The 18,188-nt window shown below is 33.3% G+C and overlaps 1 protein-coding gene and 1 long non-coding RNA gene across 3 annotated transcripts; both read left to right on the top strand.

Annotated features, from left to right (window-relative positions):
* Positions 1 to 1,597: 1,597 nt before the first annotated feature.
* On the top strand, positions 1,598 to 10,483 carry LOC111714242 (cytoplasmic dynein 1 light intermediate chain 1). Of its 2 annotated transcripts, none has more exons than XM_023489302.1 (11): positions 1,598 to 2,066; positions 3,045 to 3,118; positions 3,553 to 3,669; positions 5,367 to 5,539; positions 6,033 to 6,134; positions 6,587 to 6,787; positions 6,911 to 7,030; positions 7,342 to 7,436; positions 8,009 to 8,096; positions 8,642 to 8,809; positions 10,280 to 10,483. In XM_023489302.1, the coding sequence occupies exons 1-11, from the start codon at positions 1,978 to 1,980 to the stop codon at positions 10,466 to 10,468; spliced, it is 1,416 nt and encodes a 471-aa protein (XP_023345070.1). In that variant the 5' UTR covers positions 1,598 to 1,977; the 3' UTR covers positions 10,469 to 10,483. The 2 variants fall into 2 exon arrangements, with proteins under 2 accessions (XP_023345070.1, XP_023345071.1); XM_023489303.1 differs by lacking the exon at positions 10,280 to 10,483 and adding an exon at positions 9,624 to 9,707.
* Positions 10,484 to 11,908: 1,425 nt separating this feature from the next.
* Positions 11,909 to 14,017, top strand: LOC111714241 (uncharacterized). The gene is made up of 3 exons (XR_002767918.1): positions 11,909 to 12,615; positions 13,186 to 13,303; positions 13,880 to 14,017. It is a non-coding gene; the product is annotated as an uncharacterized LOC111714241 (long non-coding RNA).
* The last annotated feature ends 4,171 nt before the right edge of the window (positions 14,018 to 18,188 follow it).

The raw sequence follows: 18,188 nt of genomic DNA, 5'->3' as shown, positions 1-18,188 counted from the left end.
TCACCCTTCTTTTCCTCTCATTATCTCCATCCTTTCTAACGAAATTCTCTTCATCATTCCTTTCCTTTCATTCTCTTCATTTTTATTTTTACTTCCTCCTCGCTATCCTTTCTTTTCTTAATTCTCTTCATCCTCCCAAGAAACATTTTTACCGACTGTATGGACTTTATTGCCGGCCATAGCGAAGTTGTCGCCATCGGTTTGTAAGGGACTAAATGAATTTCCTCTCATTCTCTTCATCCTTCCTTTCCTCTACGTCTCCTCATCCTTTTCCTCAGTATATTCTTAGAGAACGATTTTTGGACCCCCCTGTGCCCCCCTCCTATCAATTTTGTACATGGGTCTCACCGGAAGTGTTTTAACTTAACCTAACCCGTGGCCGCAGCGCTCGGCCCCCTAGCCTGTCCTAGCCGTAGCGCTCGGCCCAGAAAGTGTCTTAACTTAACCTAACCCGTGGCCGCAGCGCTCGGCCCCCTAGCCCAGCCTAGCCGCAGCGCTCGGCCCAGAAAGTGTCTAAACCTAACCTAACCCTAAATAACAAAAAAAAAAATAATAATAAATTTGCTGAAAAATAAATGGTCATGAACAAAATTGATAGGAGGTGGGGGGAGGGGGGCACGGGGGGGAGTCAAAAATCGTTCACTAGAACAGACCCCTTTTCCTCTAATTCTCTTCATCATTCCTTTCCTTTCATTATCTCCGTCCTTTCTTTCTTATTCTCCTTATCATAAGGAAAGGAAACTGCTCATGTTTCTTGTTTCCTCTGTATGTCTGTGGTGTGTACAGTATAAACCAAACCAAACAAATTCCGCCCCAGTGAAAAGGTAGCGGCCAAATTCTGTTACTAGCACATGCCGCAATGAATTATAAGAAGAGAGATTAGTATATATTTTAGGGTAATGTTACATCGTCTATACGCAACATCCCCCTGAACAGAAGGAAAGGAATGAATGATGAAGAATGAGAGAATCGTTCGAAAGGATGGAGATAATAGAGGAAAAGAAGGGTAAAGAGAATGATGGGGAGCTGATGAAGAGAATTATGAGACCTACTAATTTTCCTACCTACTGAAATATTGGACCTACAACAGCTGTCTTTTTTTTTGTATTATTTGAGGGAGGTTAATTCATTAAGACAATTTCTGGGCCGAGCTCCGTGACAAGGACAGCTGCTGGGGGGCCGGGCGCTGCGGCCACAAGTTAATATAGCAGCTGAAAAACCACGTGCTGGTTATGACTGTATTTAGGTCGGATTATATTAGTATATAGCGGATTTATTAGATTATCAAGCTATAACGCCAAAATACGAACATAATACTCAAAAAACCTATATTTTCTGCTAGAAAACTTTTATAAAAACCTTTTTCATTTTTTAAAAATGATTCATTGTTCTTAAATTTTCTGATTATTAGTCTCTAAAATCACAATATTGATCTATATACACGATCTTAAGATGTGGGACACCCTGTAATTGAAAATGTATCAATATTTTTTCAAAAAAGATGTTTTTAAGGGTGAGCACAACAAAAAAAATTGGTGCCACCCCCCCCCCCCCCCTACACAAATTCTCTCGTACGCCCCTGCCCTAAAACTGGCTCTCTGTCTGTCTTATCATTGCGGCATTCATGAGTAACACAGATTGGCCGCTGCCTAGTGTAAGGCAGGTAGTGTAGTGTATACAATATATACACTATACAGTGTAGCTCCACCAGCAGGATAAATTAGTCATCTGGCGGTTCTATATTTCATGCTAAAAACCAGCTGGAATTAAATTCTTACATTCACACTTTAAAACATTAACTATTTTCCTTATAAACAAATGATTGTTTTTGATTGTAAACCCTTAAAAATTATGTTTTTTAGATATAGTGTCGAAATTTTTTAAGTGAGGTTCGACCGACGACTGTCCAGTGCAGGGCAGTTTGTGATCTATAGGGGGTTTAGGGAGGGTGTTCCGCCCCCTTTCTTGGGGTGCAACATGGCCGGTCATAAATCGTCTCAGGGTAGAAGGGAGATGAGTCGGAAAGAGAGTGAAGTAGATACGGGACAAGATGTAGAAAACTTATGGTAAATATATTCTTTGGTTTCGGGAAAATTGTGTATTATATATGCTGTTATCTAGGTCGACATTGTTGTGTAATGTGTTATTTATTGTTGTTGAATAATGTTGTTTTTAGGTCGATCTTATTGTATAATATTATTGTAATCTAGGTCTATATATTTTTGTATAATTGTTATCTAGGTAGATATAATTGTATAATGTTGTTATCTAGGTCGATATTTTTGTATAATGTTGGGGTCCGTCCTAGTCTACGATTTTTGGACCCCCCCCCCTTCTATCAATTTTGTACATGACCACTTATTTTCCACTGCGCCCACATGATCAACATATTCATGTGTTGCATATGCGATCCATGTACAAAAATCGTTCTCTAGGAAATTACCTAATGTTGTTTTTTAGGTCTATATTATTGTATAATGTTGTTATCTAGGTAGATATTTTTGTATATTGGTGTTAATTAGGTCGACCTTACTGTATAATGTTGCTATCTAGGTCGATATTATTGTATAATGTTGTTATCTAGATCTATGTTATTGTAAATGCTTTTACCTTGGTCGATATTATTGTATATTGTTAGCTAGGTCGAAATTATTGTATAATGTTGTTATCCTTGTCTATATTATTTTAAATGTTGTTATCTAGGGCGACGTTATTGTATATTGTTGTTAACTAGGCCGATATTATTGTATAATGTTGTTATCTAGGTCTATATTATTGTATAATGTTGTTATCTAGGGTGACGTTATTGTATATTGATGTTAACTAGGCCGATATTATTGTAAAATGTTGTTATCTAGGTCTATATTAGTTAATAATATTGCTATATAGGTCGACGTTATTGTATATTGTTGTTAACTAGGCCGATATTATTGTATAATGTTGTTATTTAGGTCTATATTATTGTATAATGTTGTTATCTAGGTCTATATTATTGTATAATGTTGTTATCTAGGTCTATATTATTGTATAATGTTGTTATCTAGGTCGACGTTATTGGCCGAAGTGCAGACCAGTCGAAGTGCTCAACTTCCTACAACTAAAAGTTTACTTCTTCTAGGTATAAATCACATCAAACTTAAAGGTTTTAAAATTTATTATTTATTGTTTTTTTTTGCTCAAAATGAAATTTCTTATACGGTAGGTATGTTTGGACAAAATATAAAACGATCTTAAGATGTCATTTTTTATTCAGAATACGTGTAGATTGAAAAATTACATTAAGATTATAATGAAATAATCATGAATTACGTATTACAATTATATTAAATTATCATGAATTACGTATTACAATTATATTAAAATTATCATGAATTACGTATTAGAATTATATTAAATTATCATGAATTACGTATTACAATTATATTAAAATTATCATGAATTACGTATTACAATTAAATTTTTTAAAATAATTTGGAGATGTGAAACGTGTATAATAGTTTCCTTCTTTTTCATTAGTTTTCAAGGGGTAAATAGAGTATGTCTTGTTTTCAGGGGATAAGGAGTCTGGTAAAACGACCCTAATTGCTAAACTGCAGGGTAATGAGGACCCTAAGAAGGGTTCAGGTCTTGAATATGGATATATTGATGTTAGAGACGAATATAGAGAAGGTGAAAAATATAAACTTTTTTTTCAGCTATTATTTCTTATTTTACTTTTTTACTTATCACACTGCTGGAAATGGGCCATCAGGTTTCAAGTCAAAACACATCAACTTTTTCTTCAAAATATGTCTACTGAGTTATATTTTCAATTTTAAGAAAATGCCAACTAGGGGATTTCCCGCAGATCCATTTTTAAGTTATCTCAGAAATCAAGTGCATCTACAGGTCTAGTATCAAATGTAAATTTCGTTTAACGACTTTAATATGCTTCTTCTGGGGTTTTTTGCGATTTTTTTTAACTGCTTAAAGGGGTCCCCAAATTTTGTAACTTCATGAACAGTCATAAGATATATTGTAGTAAAAAATCAAAGCCCTAAGTCATCTGTCTGACTGACTATATACGGCCTGAAAAAGATTTTTTGATATGATTTTTAAGGATTTCACTTCAAAACCCCTATTTTAGGCAGTACTTTAATAGTCATTCAGTTCACTTTTGGATTTGATGTTGTTGCTAAAACATGTATTTAGACAGTTAAGGACAATTTACAAAATTTGGGGACCCTGCCATTAACAAAAAATATCGGGGGAAAAACAGTAACGCTTGTTTTTAGACCTGAAAATGCACTTGATTCATACAATATGTTAAAGTTAAAAAATGGATTTACTCAAAATTCCCTAGATGGCATTTCCTAAAAATTGAGATTATAATTCATTTTATTTTAACCTACAGGTCGTTGTACTTTGTCTGTAGATTGATTGTTAATAATAATAATAATAATAATAATGATAATAATAATATGATATTAATATTAATATATTCCAATGAAAAAGTTTAGGTGTTTAGACTTAAAACCTGATGGTCCATTTTCAGCAGTGTGTTAAGCCCTTTTCAGCTTGCAAACGTCCCATTCTCTAATTAATTTCAATTCAAAATTTTATTTTAATTTTCTTTTTTCTTAGAAAGTTCTTTAAAGTTTTTATATTAATGCTACAAAGCATATTTGAATGCAAAACGAGTTTCTGAAAACAATTTAAATAATTTCCAGAAATGTGTTCCCAATTTTATTCTTTTTTGCGAAATTGCTTTTCCCAAACCGTGTTTACTACTGTTCACTAAATAATACAAAAATTATCTCTAAGATATAAAGTTACAATGTTACTTTTTGCACATTTTAAGGCTGTAACACCTCTCAGAAAGCTATTTATTGTGTGTATTTTTCCTTTTTCCTCGTTTTCTTAGGCCTACAAGTTTTTTTTGTTAAAATTGAAAGAGGTTTGAACTAAATTGTCAATAAATGCGAATATATTGACACTAGTCTCTACTTTTTATTTCTACTTGATGTTTCTGTAAATCTATAACTGTTCATAACAGATTCCAAAACTAAAAAACTATTTGTTTACTGGTTGCTGGTATTTGGGGTCCGTGAGGAATGTTTTATTTGATATTTTGCTTACAGATATATAGGAGAAAAATATAGTAGTTTAGCGCAAGCTAGCAACGAGCGTCAGGCAATTTATAATTTTCACCAGAATGGGACTTTTAACCTTTTTATACTAAAAAGCTTAATTGAGCGATAAAAAACCTCCATATTAAAAAAATATCATCTTTGAGGATGTGAACATTGTTAGAATTTATACTCCCGGTTACAATTGATTGATTGATCGCTGTCTGGTTCAAACTCCTTTAACTTGATTATTTCTAGATCACACTCGTCTTAGTCACTGGATCCTTGACGGAGATACTTCACACACAAACCTTCTCACCTTCGCTCTGACTGAAGAGAACTACGCGGATACCACCGTCCTACTTTGTGTATCCATGACAACCCCCTGGAATATTATGGACCAGCTTCAAAACTGGGCCAGCTTGCTACAGGTAGAAGAACTGTAAGTGTAATTTCAAGTGACCCTCCACATCAAGTTGGCAATGCCCGATTTACAACGGTATCTACCTTAAGAATTAATTTTTATGATTTAAAGCGACAATATTTTTCACATTAGATAAAGGTATCAATGTTACCGTAGTGATTCGGGCATGGTCAGTTTTGCATGGAGGGTAACTTGAAATTACACTTACAGTCCCTCTTAATAAAAAACTTATTTTTATTTTGATTTATATAATATTTTATTCATTACTTTTATTTACTTTTTGGAACCTTTAAACCTGCGTCTGGGCAAAAATGTTAATTATATCCTTGCTTTTCTATCTAAAAATTGATAATTTTCAATTGTATTTCTAAGTGACTTGCGTTTTTTGAAGAAAGGGTACCGTTGTGAATCTGACATGCATCTTTTTCAGTGTGGGAATCATTTGTAATAAAGTCCACAGTTCCTAAAGGACGGTTTGAATTCTTGTTTGTGTGTTCCAGGATCATATAGACAAGCTCCCCTTGAGTGGGGAGGAGGTGAAGAAATATCAGACAGAGACCTGGCAGCGTTGGCAGGAGTACACAGAACCTGGAGATGAACAGGTACTGTACTGTACTGTACTGTACTGTACTGTACTGTACTGTACTGTACTGTACTGTACTGTACTGTACTGTACTCACGCACTGCACTGCACTGCACTGCACTGCACTGAAAAATTCTTCGTATCCCAACTTACTTTCTTCGCGAGTCAAGAGTTAATTAAGCTGATTTCTGATTCGACTTTACTTTGGATTTGATAGAGCAGAAAATAGAAAGTTGCACTTTTTTCCCAACTATTTTCTCAATTTGTTAGTTTTTCTAAATTGTCCCGTTTTTAAACTCCTTTTAATTTGTATTTTATCTAACGTCCGCTAATAACACTTGAAATCGGGCCTTTTCCGATATTTTCACTTATCCGCAATCTACCTCAGCTAGTGTTTATGTTTCACTTTCAGCTTCAAAATCTAAATTCCAGTTTATTTTGTTAATTTTTGTTAATTTTTGTCTGTATCAGGAGGTTGCATCACCTACGAAGCGAGGTCGAGGACTAGGTGAGGTTGAAGGGGAGCCTGATCTTGAACCTCTACCCGAGGGAACCCTGGCCAGGAACCTCGGCCTGGAGCTCCTGGTGGTCGTCACTAAGACTGACTACATGATGGAGCTGGAGAAGGATTTTGATTATAAAGATGAACACTTCGATTTTATTCAACAAGCGGTGAGATTTTAAAAATTCATATTTAATGATAATAATATCAAGAACTATGAACATGATAAAATGAAATACTCATTATTGAGAAAATTTTCATTTCAAGTAAAAATTTGTAACCTTTTTTTTAAGATACGTAAGTTTTGTCTGCAGTACGGAGCAAGTTTATTTTACACTTCTGTGAAAGAGGACAAGAATTGTGATCTACTTTATAAATATTTAGTTCATAGAATATTTAACTTCCCTTTCAAGGTAAACAGGACAGGACAGGACAGGACAGGACAGGACAGGACAGGACAGGACAGGACAGGACAGTACAGTACAAAACCATACTCAGTCATCAAGACAGGACAGGACTGGACAGAAAGGATGGGACTGGACCGAGAGGGCGGGACGTATGGGACTGGACAGAGAGGATGGAACGGGACGATGGAACGGGACAGAGAGGATGGGACTGATGGGATTGGACAGAGAGGACGAGACATGACAGAAAAGGATGGGACAGGACAGGACAAAACCATACTGAGTCATCAATAGGTTTACAATAAAACAAATTATTTTAGACCCCAGCATTGGTTGTAGAGAAAGATGCTGTATTTATTCCAGCTGGCTGGGATAATGATAAGAAAATAGCAATCCTTTACGAGAATATGCACAGGTACTGCACTTCTACCTTGTAAACCATATTATTTGCAATTTTCGGTATAATATTGCAGATATAGAAAATCCAGCAAAAAATTTCGCGTAATAATTCAAAATTACCTTCGTACATTAACAAGCCCGGCGTTTTTCCCCCACTAAACTCATTTTTAAGACTAAAAAATACTGTGGGTGTTTTTTTTTCCATTGCACTAGGTAAGGTAGAGGATATCGGAACAGAAGATCGGTCTCGGTGATTTAAGAAATATTAAATAGCCAATATCTTTTGTATAACTGAGCGACGGATGTAAAATAAAAAAAATCATGAAAAGATTTGTTTTACATTTTGCAATTTTTAGACCTGCAATTGAGGTCAAAAATAAAAAATTAACAGGTCTTGAAAAAAGTTGAATCAAGCCGAATTATCTCAAAATAATGGCATCGTTTTTTTAATCAAGTTTTTATCAAGCGTGAGTGTTTTTGTGCAAACTTTTATTAATTTCTACATCAAGTTATTTTTTTCATAAGGTAGATTCGTTAGAATATATTTTTAGCATCCCCAAAAGTATGTTTCCATTTTGTTATTTTTAGTGTTCGTCCGGACCAATACTATACCGACGTGATTGCCCGGCCAATGTCCGTGGTCGGACGAAAGCAGCAAAGTTCAAAAGAGCTAGAGGTAGGAAACTTAACAAGCCATTCTTCATATATTTGTATAGATTTTTTATTTGATGATATTTGATGATATTTAATGATAGTTAATGACATATATTGATATTTAAATGATATTTAATGATATTTAATGATATTTAATGATATTTAATGATATTTAATGATATTTAATGATATTTAATGATATTTAATCACATAATGATATTTAAATGATATTTAATGATATTTAATGATATTTAATGACATATAATGATATTTAAATGATATTTAATGATATTTAATGATATTTAATGATATTTAATGATATTTAATGATATTTAATGATATTTAATGATATTTAAATGATATTTAATGATATTTAATGATATTTAATTTCGTAAATTTACAGTATTTTGATACGAAAATTATGCACAGTTAGACGTTTTAATGATTAATCGATATCATCTGTTAAAATATTTGACGTTCTTCAAAAAACGGATAAATCAATACTTAATTTATTGATTGATTGATTGATTGATTTACTAATTTGATTGATTTGATTGATTGATCCAGGTTGTTGCTGAGGAAGAGCAAAACTTCCTTGGTCGTCAGCAGCACCTGCTTCAGCAGGGTGTACCCCCTGGAGGAGGGGGATCAGGGGGGGTTATACCAGCAGGGGTGCAGAAAACACCGGACAGGAAGGTGGTCGGATCCCCAGGGGTTCAGGGGTCACCAAAAAAGGTAAAAAAAGTTAAATTTAAATTTTTTTAAAGCTTATAGCAAAAAATAACAATTTTACATTGAGTTCGGGGGCCCTGGGGGGAATAATTTTTTGAATAATTTAGATTCAATTGAAGAAAAAAAAGGTTTGATTTTATTTTACATTTCTTTAATTTTCATTCTGATCCCATTTTATTACTTAGCTTAGCATTGCTGAAAATGGTTTTAAATATAAAGAATCGAGCTTTTGCTCTAATAAAGAATACCAAATCTCGAAATAATTACTTACAGGGTTGCCCGCAAATGACGGAGTATTATTGACAAAAAAGTTTTTTAAACATAATTGCGTGAAAAGATTTTCTGCTTTAGAGCATTACATTCGGAACCCCATATTCTTGTTTACATACAGTGGTAGGCGATTATATCAATACAATGAAAACAACTTTCGATTTTATTTTTGATTTACATCAAGCTGTTAAACAGCATGGATTGGATACACAGTACGCACAAACATAGAAGTCAAGAGAAACTCAATTTAAAAAGCTTCTCTTTGATCACTTTAAAACTTGTAATTCGAACAAAGCTTGCTAACAATCAAAACTTTAAATAAAAAAGTCTTCTTTATTGTATTGTTTGTTATAATCGCCTACCACTGTATGAATTGTACTGTAGGAGGGAATCGACAAAACCCGATCTGAGGTGCTTCAAATTTTTTAGTATTTCCCCCAGACATAGCAGAACACTTACTTAAGCAAACAATAATATTGGAATTCTTTGATATTAAAAAATGAGAAATTCAACGTTTGAATAATATTTTATTTATCCTATGGAACAGTGGAGACCAGCTGTAAGTTCTATCTACGTAAGATCCAGCTTTTTCTTCCCCAAACACTCTTTATTATAAACATCATTGAATTTTATCAATAAATATTGGTTCTTCGTTAAAGTTGTCGATTATCCGCCATGACTGTTTTATTATATAATAATACGGGGTATTTCGATGATTTTGCGCAGGTTAAAATCCAAAGAGGAACCATTTTAAGATACTACTAATAGATTAAGTTTTTTCAATGATGTTTTTATATCTCACGTCGAGTTATATTTTTTTGGTTTTTGACTGCTAAGCTTTTGTGTAAAATGTTTTTAAACTCACGTGTTTATCACGCCATGTTATGATACTTTTTTGATAAAGTTTAACATTTGATATCAAGTATGGTGGATGGGTTTAATCAAAATGCTTGTATTTTTTTCTTACATTTAAAAACAAATCCTACCAGCTATGTTTTAAGATATGAGATTTTTCCATGTTAAATATGTCTGCTTTTTGGTTCATAATAGTTTTTTTTTTAAATATTTATGACTTGTTATTTTCTGCTTTTTATTTATATTTAATGAGTAATATCCAGCCTTGCTTTTCGATGTTGCATCCGACTTTTGATTTTGCTTTTATAAAAATTTGAAATCTAATTTTTTAATAAATTAATCAATTAGATGGAGGGTACTCCGGGCAAACCATTGGGGGCAAACACTAGCGAGGGCGTTCTCGCGAATTTCTTTAACTCCCTCCTCACGAAGAAGACAGGGGGCGTGTCTCCAGGCCTGGTCCAGTCTCCTGCAACCCTTGGGGGCGGTTCCCCTCAACCTGAGACAGATTGTAAGTTTTATTCTTTTTTAGTTTGATTAACCGCCGATTTAGAGATATGAATATTTTTCTAATAATTTCTCTTTGACTTTTCCACAGTTGGCTTCACGTTCGATCTGGAATTGAACTGAGAATAGGTAGAAAACTCTTCATGTTACAATTCTTCCATTGAAAAATCTTATTTTCAATCCCCCTCTGCATGGATGTACGTCTTCTGAGCTCTCATAACAGCGCATGTTCCGTAGGGGTGTTCATTTTTAGGGTCACTTTTGGTACAGAGATGCAAGGTCGCCAGAAAGTTGCCAAATTTTGCAAGATTTTCAAAAATAATTTTTAAAAAATTCTTAAAATTTTTTTTCAGGGTGCGCCAATTGATCAAAATTTCACCTTTTTTTGTTTTTTTTTTCACAAAAATTGTAATATGCCCATCCCTAATTTGGTTTTCAACATGCATATCAGTTATTAAGGAGATAAACATGTCTAGAATACACACACAAAAAATTAAAACCCTATCTTGACTGGAAAGGTGTGCGCTAAATGGTTTCTTGAACTACTCAAAAACAAAAAACAAATAAATCAATCAATCAATATTTTTCAACATTTTTGGCGCAAGCACTTCTAACCAAGGTAGGGTGTTATTTTTTTTTGTATGATCAAATTAGACCATTTCAGATAATATATCTGGACAGTATCGTCTCCACTTGTCCGGGGGGGGGGCGTGTCCCCCCTCTTTTAAGTAGAAATGGAAGAATAAAATCATAAAAACTCCTCATATACAGTACATTTGTACTTGGTTTAATGCAGTATAGTAGGCAGATACTATTCCTAGAATATATACAGTACATTTGTACTTGGTTCAATGTAGTATAGTAGGCAGATACTATTCCTAGAATATATACAGTACATTTGTACAATTGGTTTAATGCAGTATAGTAGGCAGATACTATTCCTAGAATATATACAGTATAGTTGTACTTGGTATAATGCAGTATAGTAGGCAGATACTATTATTAGAATATATACAGTATAGTTGTACTTGGTTTAATGTAGTATAGTAGGCAGATACTATTCCTAGAATATATACAGTACATTTGTACTTTGTTAAATGCCGTATAGTAGGCCTACTATACTGCATTAAACCAAGTACAAATGTACTGTATATATATATTCTGTGTAAATAACAAATGTACTGTATATATACTTTCCAGTCAAGATAGGGTTTTAATTTTTTGTGTGTGTATTCTAGACATGTTTATCTCCATAATAACTGATATGCATGTTGATAACCAAATTAGGGATGGGTATATGACAGTTTTTGTGAAAAAATTGAAAAAAGGTGAAATTTTAATCAATTGGCGCACCCTGAAAAAAAAATTTAAGAATTGTTAAAAAATTATTTTTGAAAATTTTGCTAAATTTTGAAACTTTCTGGCGACCTTGCATCTCTGTACCAAAAGGGACCCTAAAAATGAACACCCCTAATGCATATTCTCCAACCAGGAATTTATTAAAATCTAACAATAGGACCTCCCCCACCACTTCTTTACTTTTATGTTCACTGTTTAAATGTATGCAAGTTTTAATATAGCCTTAAGTGTAATCAATATTGAGCATTATAACACACAACAAAAATTACTTGGTGGTGATGCATGAGAAGAATTCCTATGAATTTTTTTATTTTGATAACTCTGAAATAAATATTTTTGAAATAACAGATGAACTACAATCTTACCATGTCGCTTTGGGGCCCCCCCCCCCTTAATATTAACAAAATTAGGTTTTAAGTGTTCAAGTTTAAGTTATAACATTTTAATGTGTTAAAAATTTATTCAATAAAAAACATTTCATTGAATCACACATATTTGTGTGAAAATATGTGCCTTATCGGTTTAGCCTTTGTTATGCATGTGCGAAACAAACAATGAGGCAGTTAAACAAGTACATAATTATATTGATTGACAGAATTTGTGTATTTACGATAAATAAGTATTAATTTGTTACATCATGATTTATGACAGCCGTAATTTAAAATTGAGAAAGTTAAATCCTATTTCTCTTAATTAAATCAGTTAATTACTTCAAATAGGTTGCTGCTGCTCAGGCAGCTGAGAATGTTTGGCCGCAGGCTACAGTTAGGTACTGCAACTTCCACAGAGCGCAGTCCTGGTGGAGGAAGGTTCAAAGAGTAAGTGTATTAGTTGTTTAAATATATGTAAACTCCCATTTTTCCCAGATTTTGAGATTCTATGGTGTAAATGTCTCATCAAAACGACAATATCTCTTTTTAAAGTGTTTGATTCACACAACAATTCATATATTTAATATGTTTGATTTGCATAAAACCTTAAGATTTATAAACACAATGTATACGTGTGTATTTTGATAGTATGATGAATCGGTTAAATTTGTAAGCTGTTAAAAATTATTTAATGCAAAATTAGCTAGAAAAGTTAGATTAGAAAGTTTTGAAGCATTAAAGAAATGAAATAATTTACAATAAATTGTTTTAGGGAACTATTATGCAATTTAAAGATAAAAAATTTACAAAAGTCACCATTCTTTAAAAACAGGTGTTTGTTCTTTTTGATGAGCATATTTTTTTTTTAATTTGTTAAAATTTTAAAATTTAATAAATTAAGAGAAACATGCTGATACTTGACAACATGTTGAGTAGCATAAATAGGATAGGGGTTCTGGGGGTGACCTTGGCAACAAGTTCATTGATTTATAATAATTAACACATCGTCTACTCTAGGTTGGATTATCCGGTGATTATCTAAATCCCAGGGTCCACCGGGGGGGAGAACAATGTCGACTTGGCCACGTGATCAGGAAAATTGGAGTGCTCGGATTCTTACCTCCCAATGTTGTAGGTAATAAGAATTAGTTTATGAATTCAATTTTAACAATGTTTTACTTTAAAACGTACCAGAAATTTTAAATCTATATTATGAAAAATAGTACAATCTTAAATTTTTTGTAAAGTTTCTTGTGAAACCCAATAGTGCGTTTTTAATAATTTAGCTTTACCTACAGTTATACAGGCTGTTGATGGTTTTGACAGAGAAAGCGTAAGAACCCATAGAAAAAATTGTAATATAAAATGTCACTGTTTGTGTTGATTAAGTGAAAGTAAATCCCTTGAATTATCCACACCCATTTTAGTTGTTTACCCACAAAGAACGTAATATGTTAATAGTATATTCTTTCACTAAGTTTCAGGACAAAAGCAGATTTATCTTAAAAATTATTTTTTTCTTTGTCTTTTAGAACTTATTTAGAAAAAATATTGTCATCTGTCATCTATAATTAGCATAAAAAAATGAAAAAGAAAACAGATAGGTTTAAGAAACTGGTTTTTGTAATAGAGTATTTTATAAAGCCAATAAATTAGGCTTTTAAAAAGGTAGACATTAAATTTATAATTATTTAAACATTCTTTTTCTCAGAGCAGTGTTTTTTGAACTACAGAAACACCAATCGAGTGAGGAGGGAGCAGCACATCCACCCTGGCCTGAATGTGTGGATGAACTATGTTTGGAACAATTATATCGCTCCTGGTAAGGTTATTATTGTTAATCGTTTTTGTTTTGTTTTTCGATAGCTTTCAAAAACGCTTTTGGTTATAATAAGAAAAAAATATCGTTTTTAAGAATGACGCTTGATTTAGAATTATCTGAAAACGAATAATAATCATAATTAAAAATAGTCATTTTGATTAAAACAATTTACGAGCGTGTTCTATACCTTGTTTGTTTTTAAAAAAACGTTAGTACTGGGGGAAAGAATTGGGCCTTTAACAATCGTTAATGAATCGTAGTCTTAATGATAGTTAACGAAGGGTTGTCTTTAATGATAGTTAACCGATGGTCGTCCTTAACAATAGTGAACAAAAGGTCGTTGTTTTAAGTTATTAACGAAGGTGCGTCGTTAACAATCGTTAGCAAAATAACAAGCTTTCTGAAAAAGATCGCTTTTTTATCGTTTAAAAATTACAATTTATAAAGAATGATGTTTTAATAACGATCATTTTAAAAAATTTATACGAGTGTTTTGTCGTGCTCCCAAACATTTCTTTCCTGTAAACAAGAAATGTTTCAGAATTGGGCAGTAGACAAAGTAGGGAAAAGACTTTAAAGTAGTAGTAAATGAAAAGGAATATAGGATTATTTTTTTGATGACCCTTAGGGTCCCTGCTCGGGCACTAAAGTTTGAAAAGCGGCCGTTTTTATTGCGATCTTAACGATTTTTCAAAGCCTGAGCAGAAGTAAAGATTTTCAAAACAAAAATACCGTCATGATTTCCATATCTTACATCAATCCTAAGGCTTATATACCTACAAAGTTGGACATATACATCCATACTCAAACCCTATATACCTAGACAGTGAGACATATCATTCATCCTTTCACAGACATATACCTAAACAGTGAGACATATCATACATCCTTTCACAGACATATATACCTAGACAGTGAGACATATCATTCATCCTTTCAGACAGATATATACCTAGACAGTGAGACATATCATTCATCAATACTCAGACCCAATATACCTAGACAGTGAGACATATCATTCATCCATAGTCAGACCCTATATACCTAGACAGTGAGACATATCTTTCATCCATAATCAGACATATATACTTAAGACAGTAAGACATATCTTTCAGCCATAATCAGACCTATATACCTAGACAGTGAGACATATCATTCATCCTTTCACAGACATATATACCTACACAGTGAGACATATCATAGGTATATATGTCTGAGAACGGATGTATGATATGTCTCACTGTCTAGGTATATATGTCTGAGTGGATGAATGATATGTCTCACTGTCTAGGTATATATGTCTGAGTATGGATGAATGATATGTCTAATTGTATAGGTAAACATGTCTGAGTATGGATAAATGATATGTCTCACTGTCTAGGTATATAGGTCTGATTATGGCTGAAAGATATGTCTTACTGTCTTAAGTATATATGTCTGATCATGGATGAAAGATATGTCTAACTGTATAGGTATTTATGTCTCAGTACGGATGTATGATATGTCCAACAGTTTAGGTATATATGTCTAAGTACGGATGTATGATATGTCCAACTGTCAAGGTATATATGTCTGAGTATGGATATACGTATGATATGTCCAACTCTGAAGGTGTATAAGCCTGAGAGGAAAGAAAAAATTAAGATTGCTTGATGTATAAGGTCACTGCATTGGCTTTAAAAAATCGTTTACAAAAACGACCGTTTTTCAAACTTCAGGCCCCGAGCAGGGACCTGTCCCTTAGGGTCATTACAAACAAAATTGTTTAATAAACTTGTCCTTGGGCTACCACTCTTTTCTGTACCAAAAAATAACCAATATTGCCAAAGGCTAGTGCATGTGTGACTCTGATACAAAAAAAAATCAATTTAATTCCAAACAAATCATTAAAATATTACAAACCTAAAATCGTCGTTAATTTTTCGACGTATTCATATATAGTTGATATTTCATAATATTTTATTTGACGGTTGGAAATATAATTGGATAACAACTTTGGCCATAAAAATAAATCTGCCGCAGAACAATGAGTCCTGAATGTGAATCTGGCCTAATGTATCATGAACCTGATAAATTAATATGCCTAATAGATACTAAACGTGAAAAATTAAAATAAATAAATCTGTCGCAGAACAATGAGTCGTGAGTGTGAACCTGGCCTAATGTATCATGAACCTGATAAATTAAAATGCCTAATAAATAATAAACGTGAAAAATTAAAATAATAATAATGTAAAAGGATGATAAAAATTTTAAGAGTGTGAAATAGAACGGGATATTAAACCATACGAATATTAAACATAAAAGTTAAAATAAATAATAATGAAAAGGGATTATAAAAATTTTAAGCGTGTGATATAGAACGGGATATTAAACCATACGAATACTAATGAATGTTGTATCTTTGAAGTGTGGACACAAAATTGACCGATAATCCTTAATGTCTTAAACGGTAGGAGTAATTATTAAAGACCTTGATAGTTAGGAGTACAATTCGGTTAAACCTTGAAGCTTGGAAAATTAAGAAAGGATAAAAATCCGTGTAGCTTGATCACAAAAATTGAATCCTAGAAAGTGGGGCGTGATATTGAAGCATTAAAAGTCCTGTACATAAGCTGAGCAGGAACATCCAGATTTTGTTTTAATACTTCAACTATTTTAAAATTGAATATGCAGGAGGACTATTTAACCCCCAGTCAAAGAAGCTTTGAATAATAAAATGTGAAACTTGAGGATAAAAATGTGCAGTAAGCCCTAAAACTAAATTTGTTATACTGATTTGAACCTCGAATGCAAGACTGGGTAAAAGTTCATACATTTTTAACTAGAAAAGGGAGATAAAATCACATCTGAATTGAGAAGCTTGTTGTAAACTGTATTGCGGTAGTTGAGGCTAGTGCATAGTCAATGATTGACTGGTGAAGATGCTGACCCATATCCCGCTGGTAGGTGAATTTCTCCTCTTTCTTACCCTTCCACTCCATTCCATTAAGACAATAGAGCTGGTTTCGTTTTGCAAACTCTGTAACTAGCTTTCCATTGTTATTTGCTTCGTGGGGGTAGCTGTTGAACTGGAAATTTGGTCCTGGTTCAATTCTTGCGTTAAAATCTCCCAGTATACCTATGGAATAGCCCAAGGATTCTAGATGAGCTTTTTCTTTCTCCAGATGATCCAGCAGTTCTACATTTGACTTGTATAGATCCGAGTTCTTTGGGCTCTCAACTCTTAGATACAAGCCACAGCACGCTATCCGCGCTCGCTGGTCATTGATGAGGACCCATGAACGCTCACATCCCATCCATGATGGTGATGATTTTAGGCCTTCCCAGGGTAAGATAGCTTTGCCTGTATGCTCCCTTGACCAGAGTACCAGACCTCCAGTTTGTGAATCCTCTCTCAATGACTCTGTGCAGGTGAACCCCTTAATGTCGAAATCAATCGTTCTCATTCCCTTCTGGTGCTTAACTTCCGCTGCAAAGATGAACAACAACTGAGGGTCCCTTACTGATACATCTGAGATTTCGTCTAATTTGGCCTTGGTGAGACCATCTACGTTGCAGTACATTCCCCGGAACTCATTCTCTCTGTTATTATTTGCCATGATCTGAAACATACAAATAGATTAAATTATATCATTTTTCAAGTTTTTATTCATATTTTATGAATTGGCTGGGACTTTAAATGTTGTGAAGAGTTTTTTGAAGCATATTAGATTCTAATTGTAAATGATGTATTTTTTCACTCAAAAATAAAGATTACGTAGTTTTGCACAGATGAATTAATTATATAAAAAGCTCATTCTCTACTGGGGATCATATTTGTATAAGTAAACCATTATATGAGGACTGCATATTGAAGAGAAATATCATATACTAGGACAGAACCATTAATATAAAAGGAAATTTTTTTCCACTTAGTAGGAAATACCATTCTGCATTATATTAATTAATTATTTAAAATGATCATTCTACGTTGTAGATGATATCTGCATTATGAGGCAAAAAAGAAATAAAACGAGTACTGAGTTTATAACTGAGGATTGGTCCCCGATTTACTCCGGGTCTTCTATTGAGCTTCAGATTTGTGCCAGGTATTCAGCCACTCTCTGTGATATTCCTTCCATTTGCTCATCCTCTTCCTCTTGTGAAGCCTCATCATCCCCCTTATGAGGGGAGGAGCTAATTCTAGAGTCCTGAT

The sequence above is a fragment of the Eurytemora carolleeae genome, unplaced genomic scaffold (genome assembly GCF_000591075.1).
Source record: "Eurytemora carolleeae unplaced genomic scaffold, Eaff_2.0 scaffold1487, whole genome shotgun sequence".
Taxonomy (NCBI): domain Eukaryota; kingdom Metazoa; phylum Arthropoda; class Copepoda; order Calanoida; family Temoridae; genus Eurytemora; species Eurytemora carolleeae.
The sequence above is the reverse complement of the archived record's forward strand: the minus strand, read 5'-3'. Positions and strand labels throughout refer to the sequence as shown.

Bases quoted from the DNA above. Each gene is read 5' to 3' on its own strand.
- LOC111714242 (XM_023489302.1), top strand. From the start codon at position 1,978: ATGGCCGGTCATAAATCGTCTCAGGGTAGAAGGGAGATGAGTCGGAAA. The intron at 7,031-7,341 runs GTAAACAGGACA...AAATTATTTTAG, and splicing joins TATTTAACTTCCCTTTCAAG to ACCCCAGCATTGGTTGTAGA. The intron at 8,097-8,641 runs GTAGGAAACTTA...TGATTGATCCAG, and splicing joins AAAGTTCAAAAGAGCTAGAG to GTTGTTGCTGAGGAAGAGCA.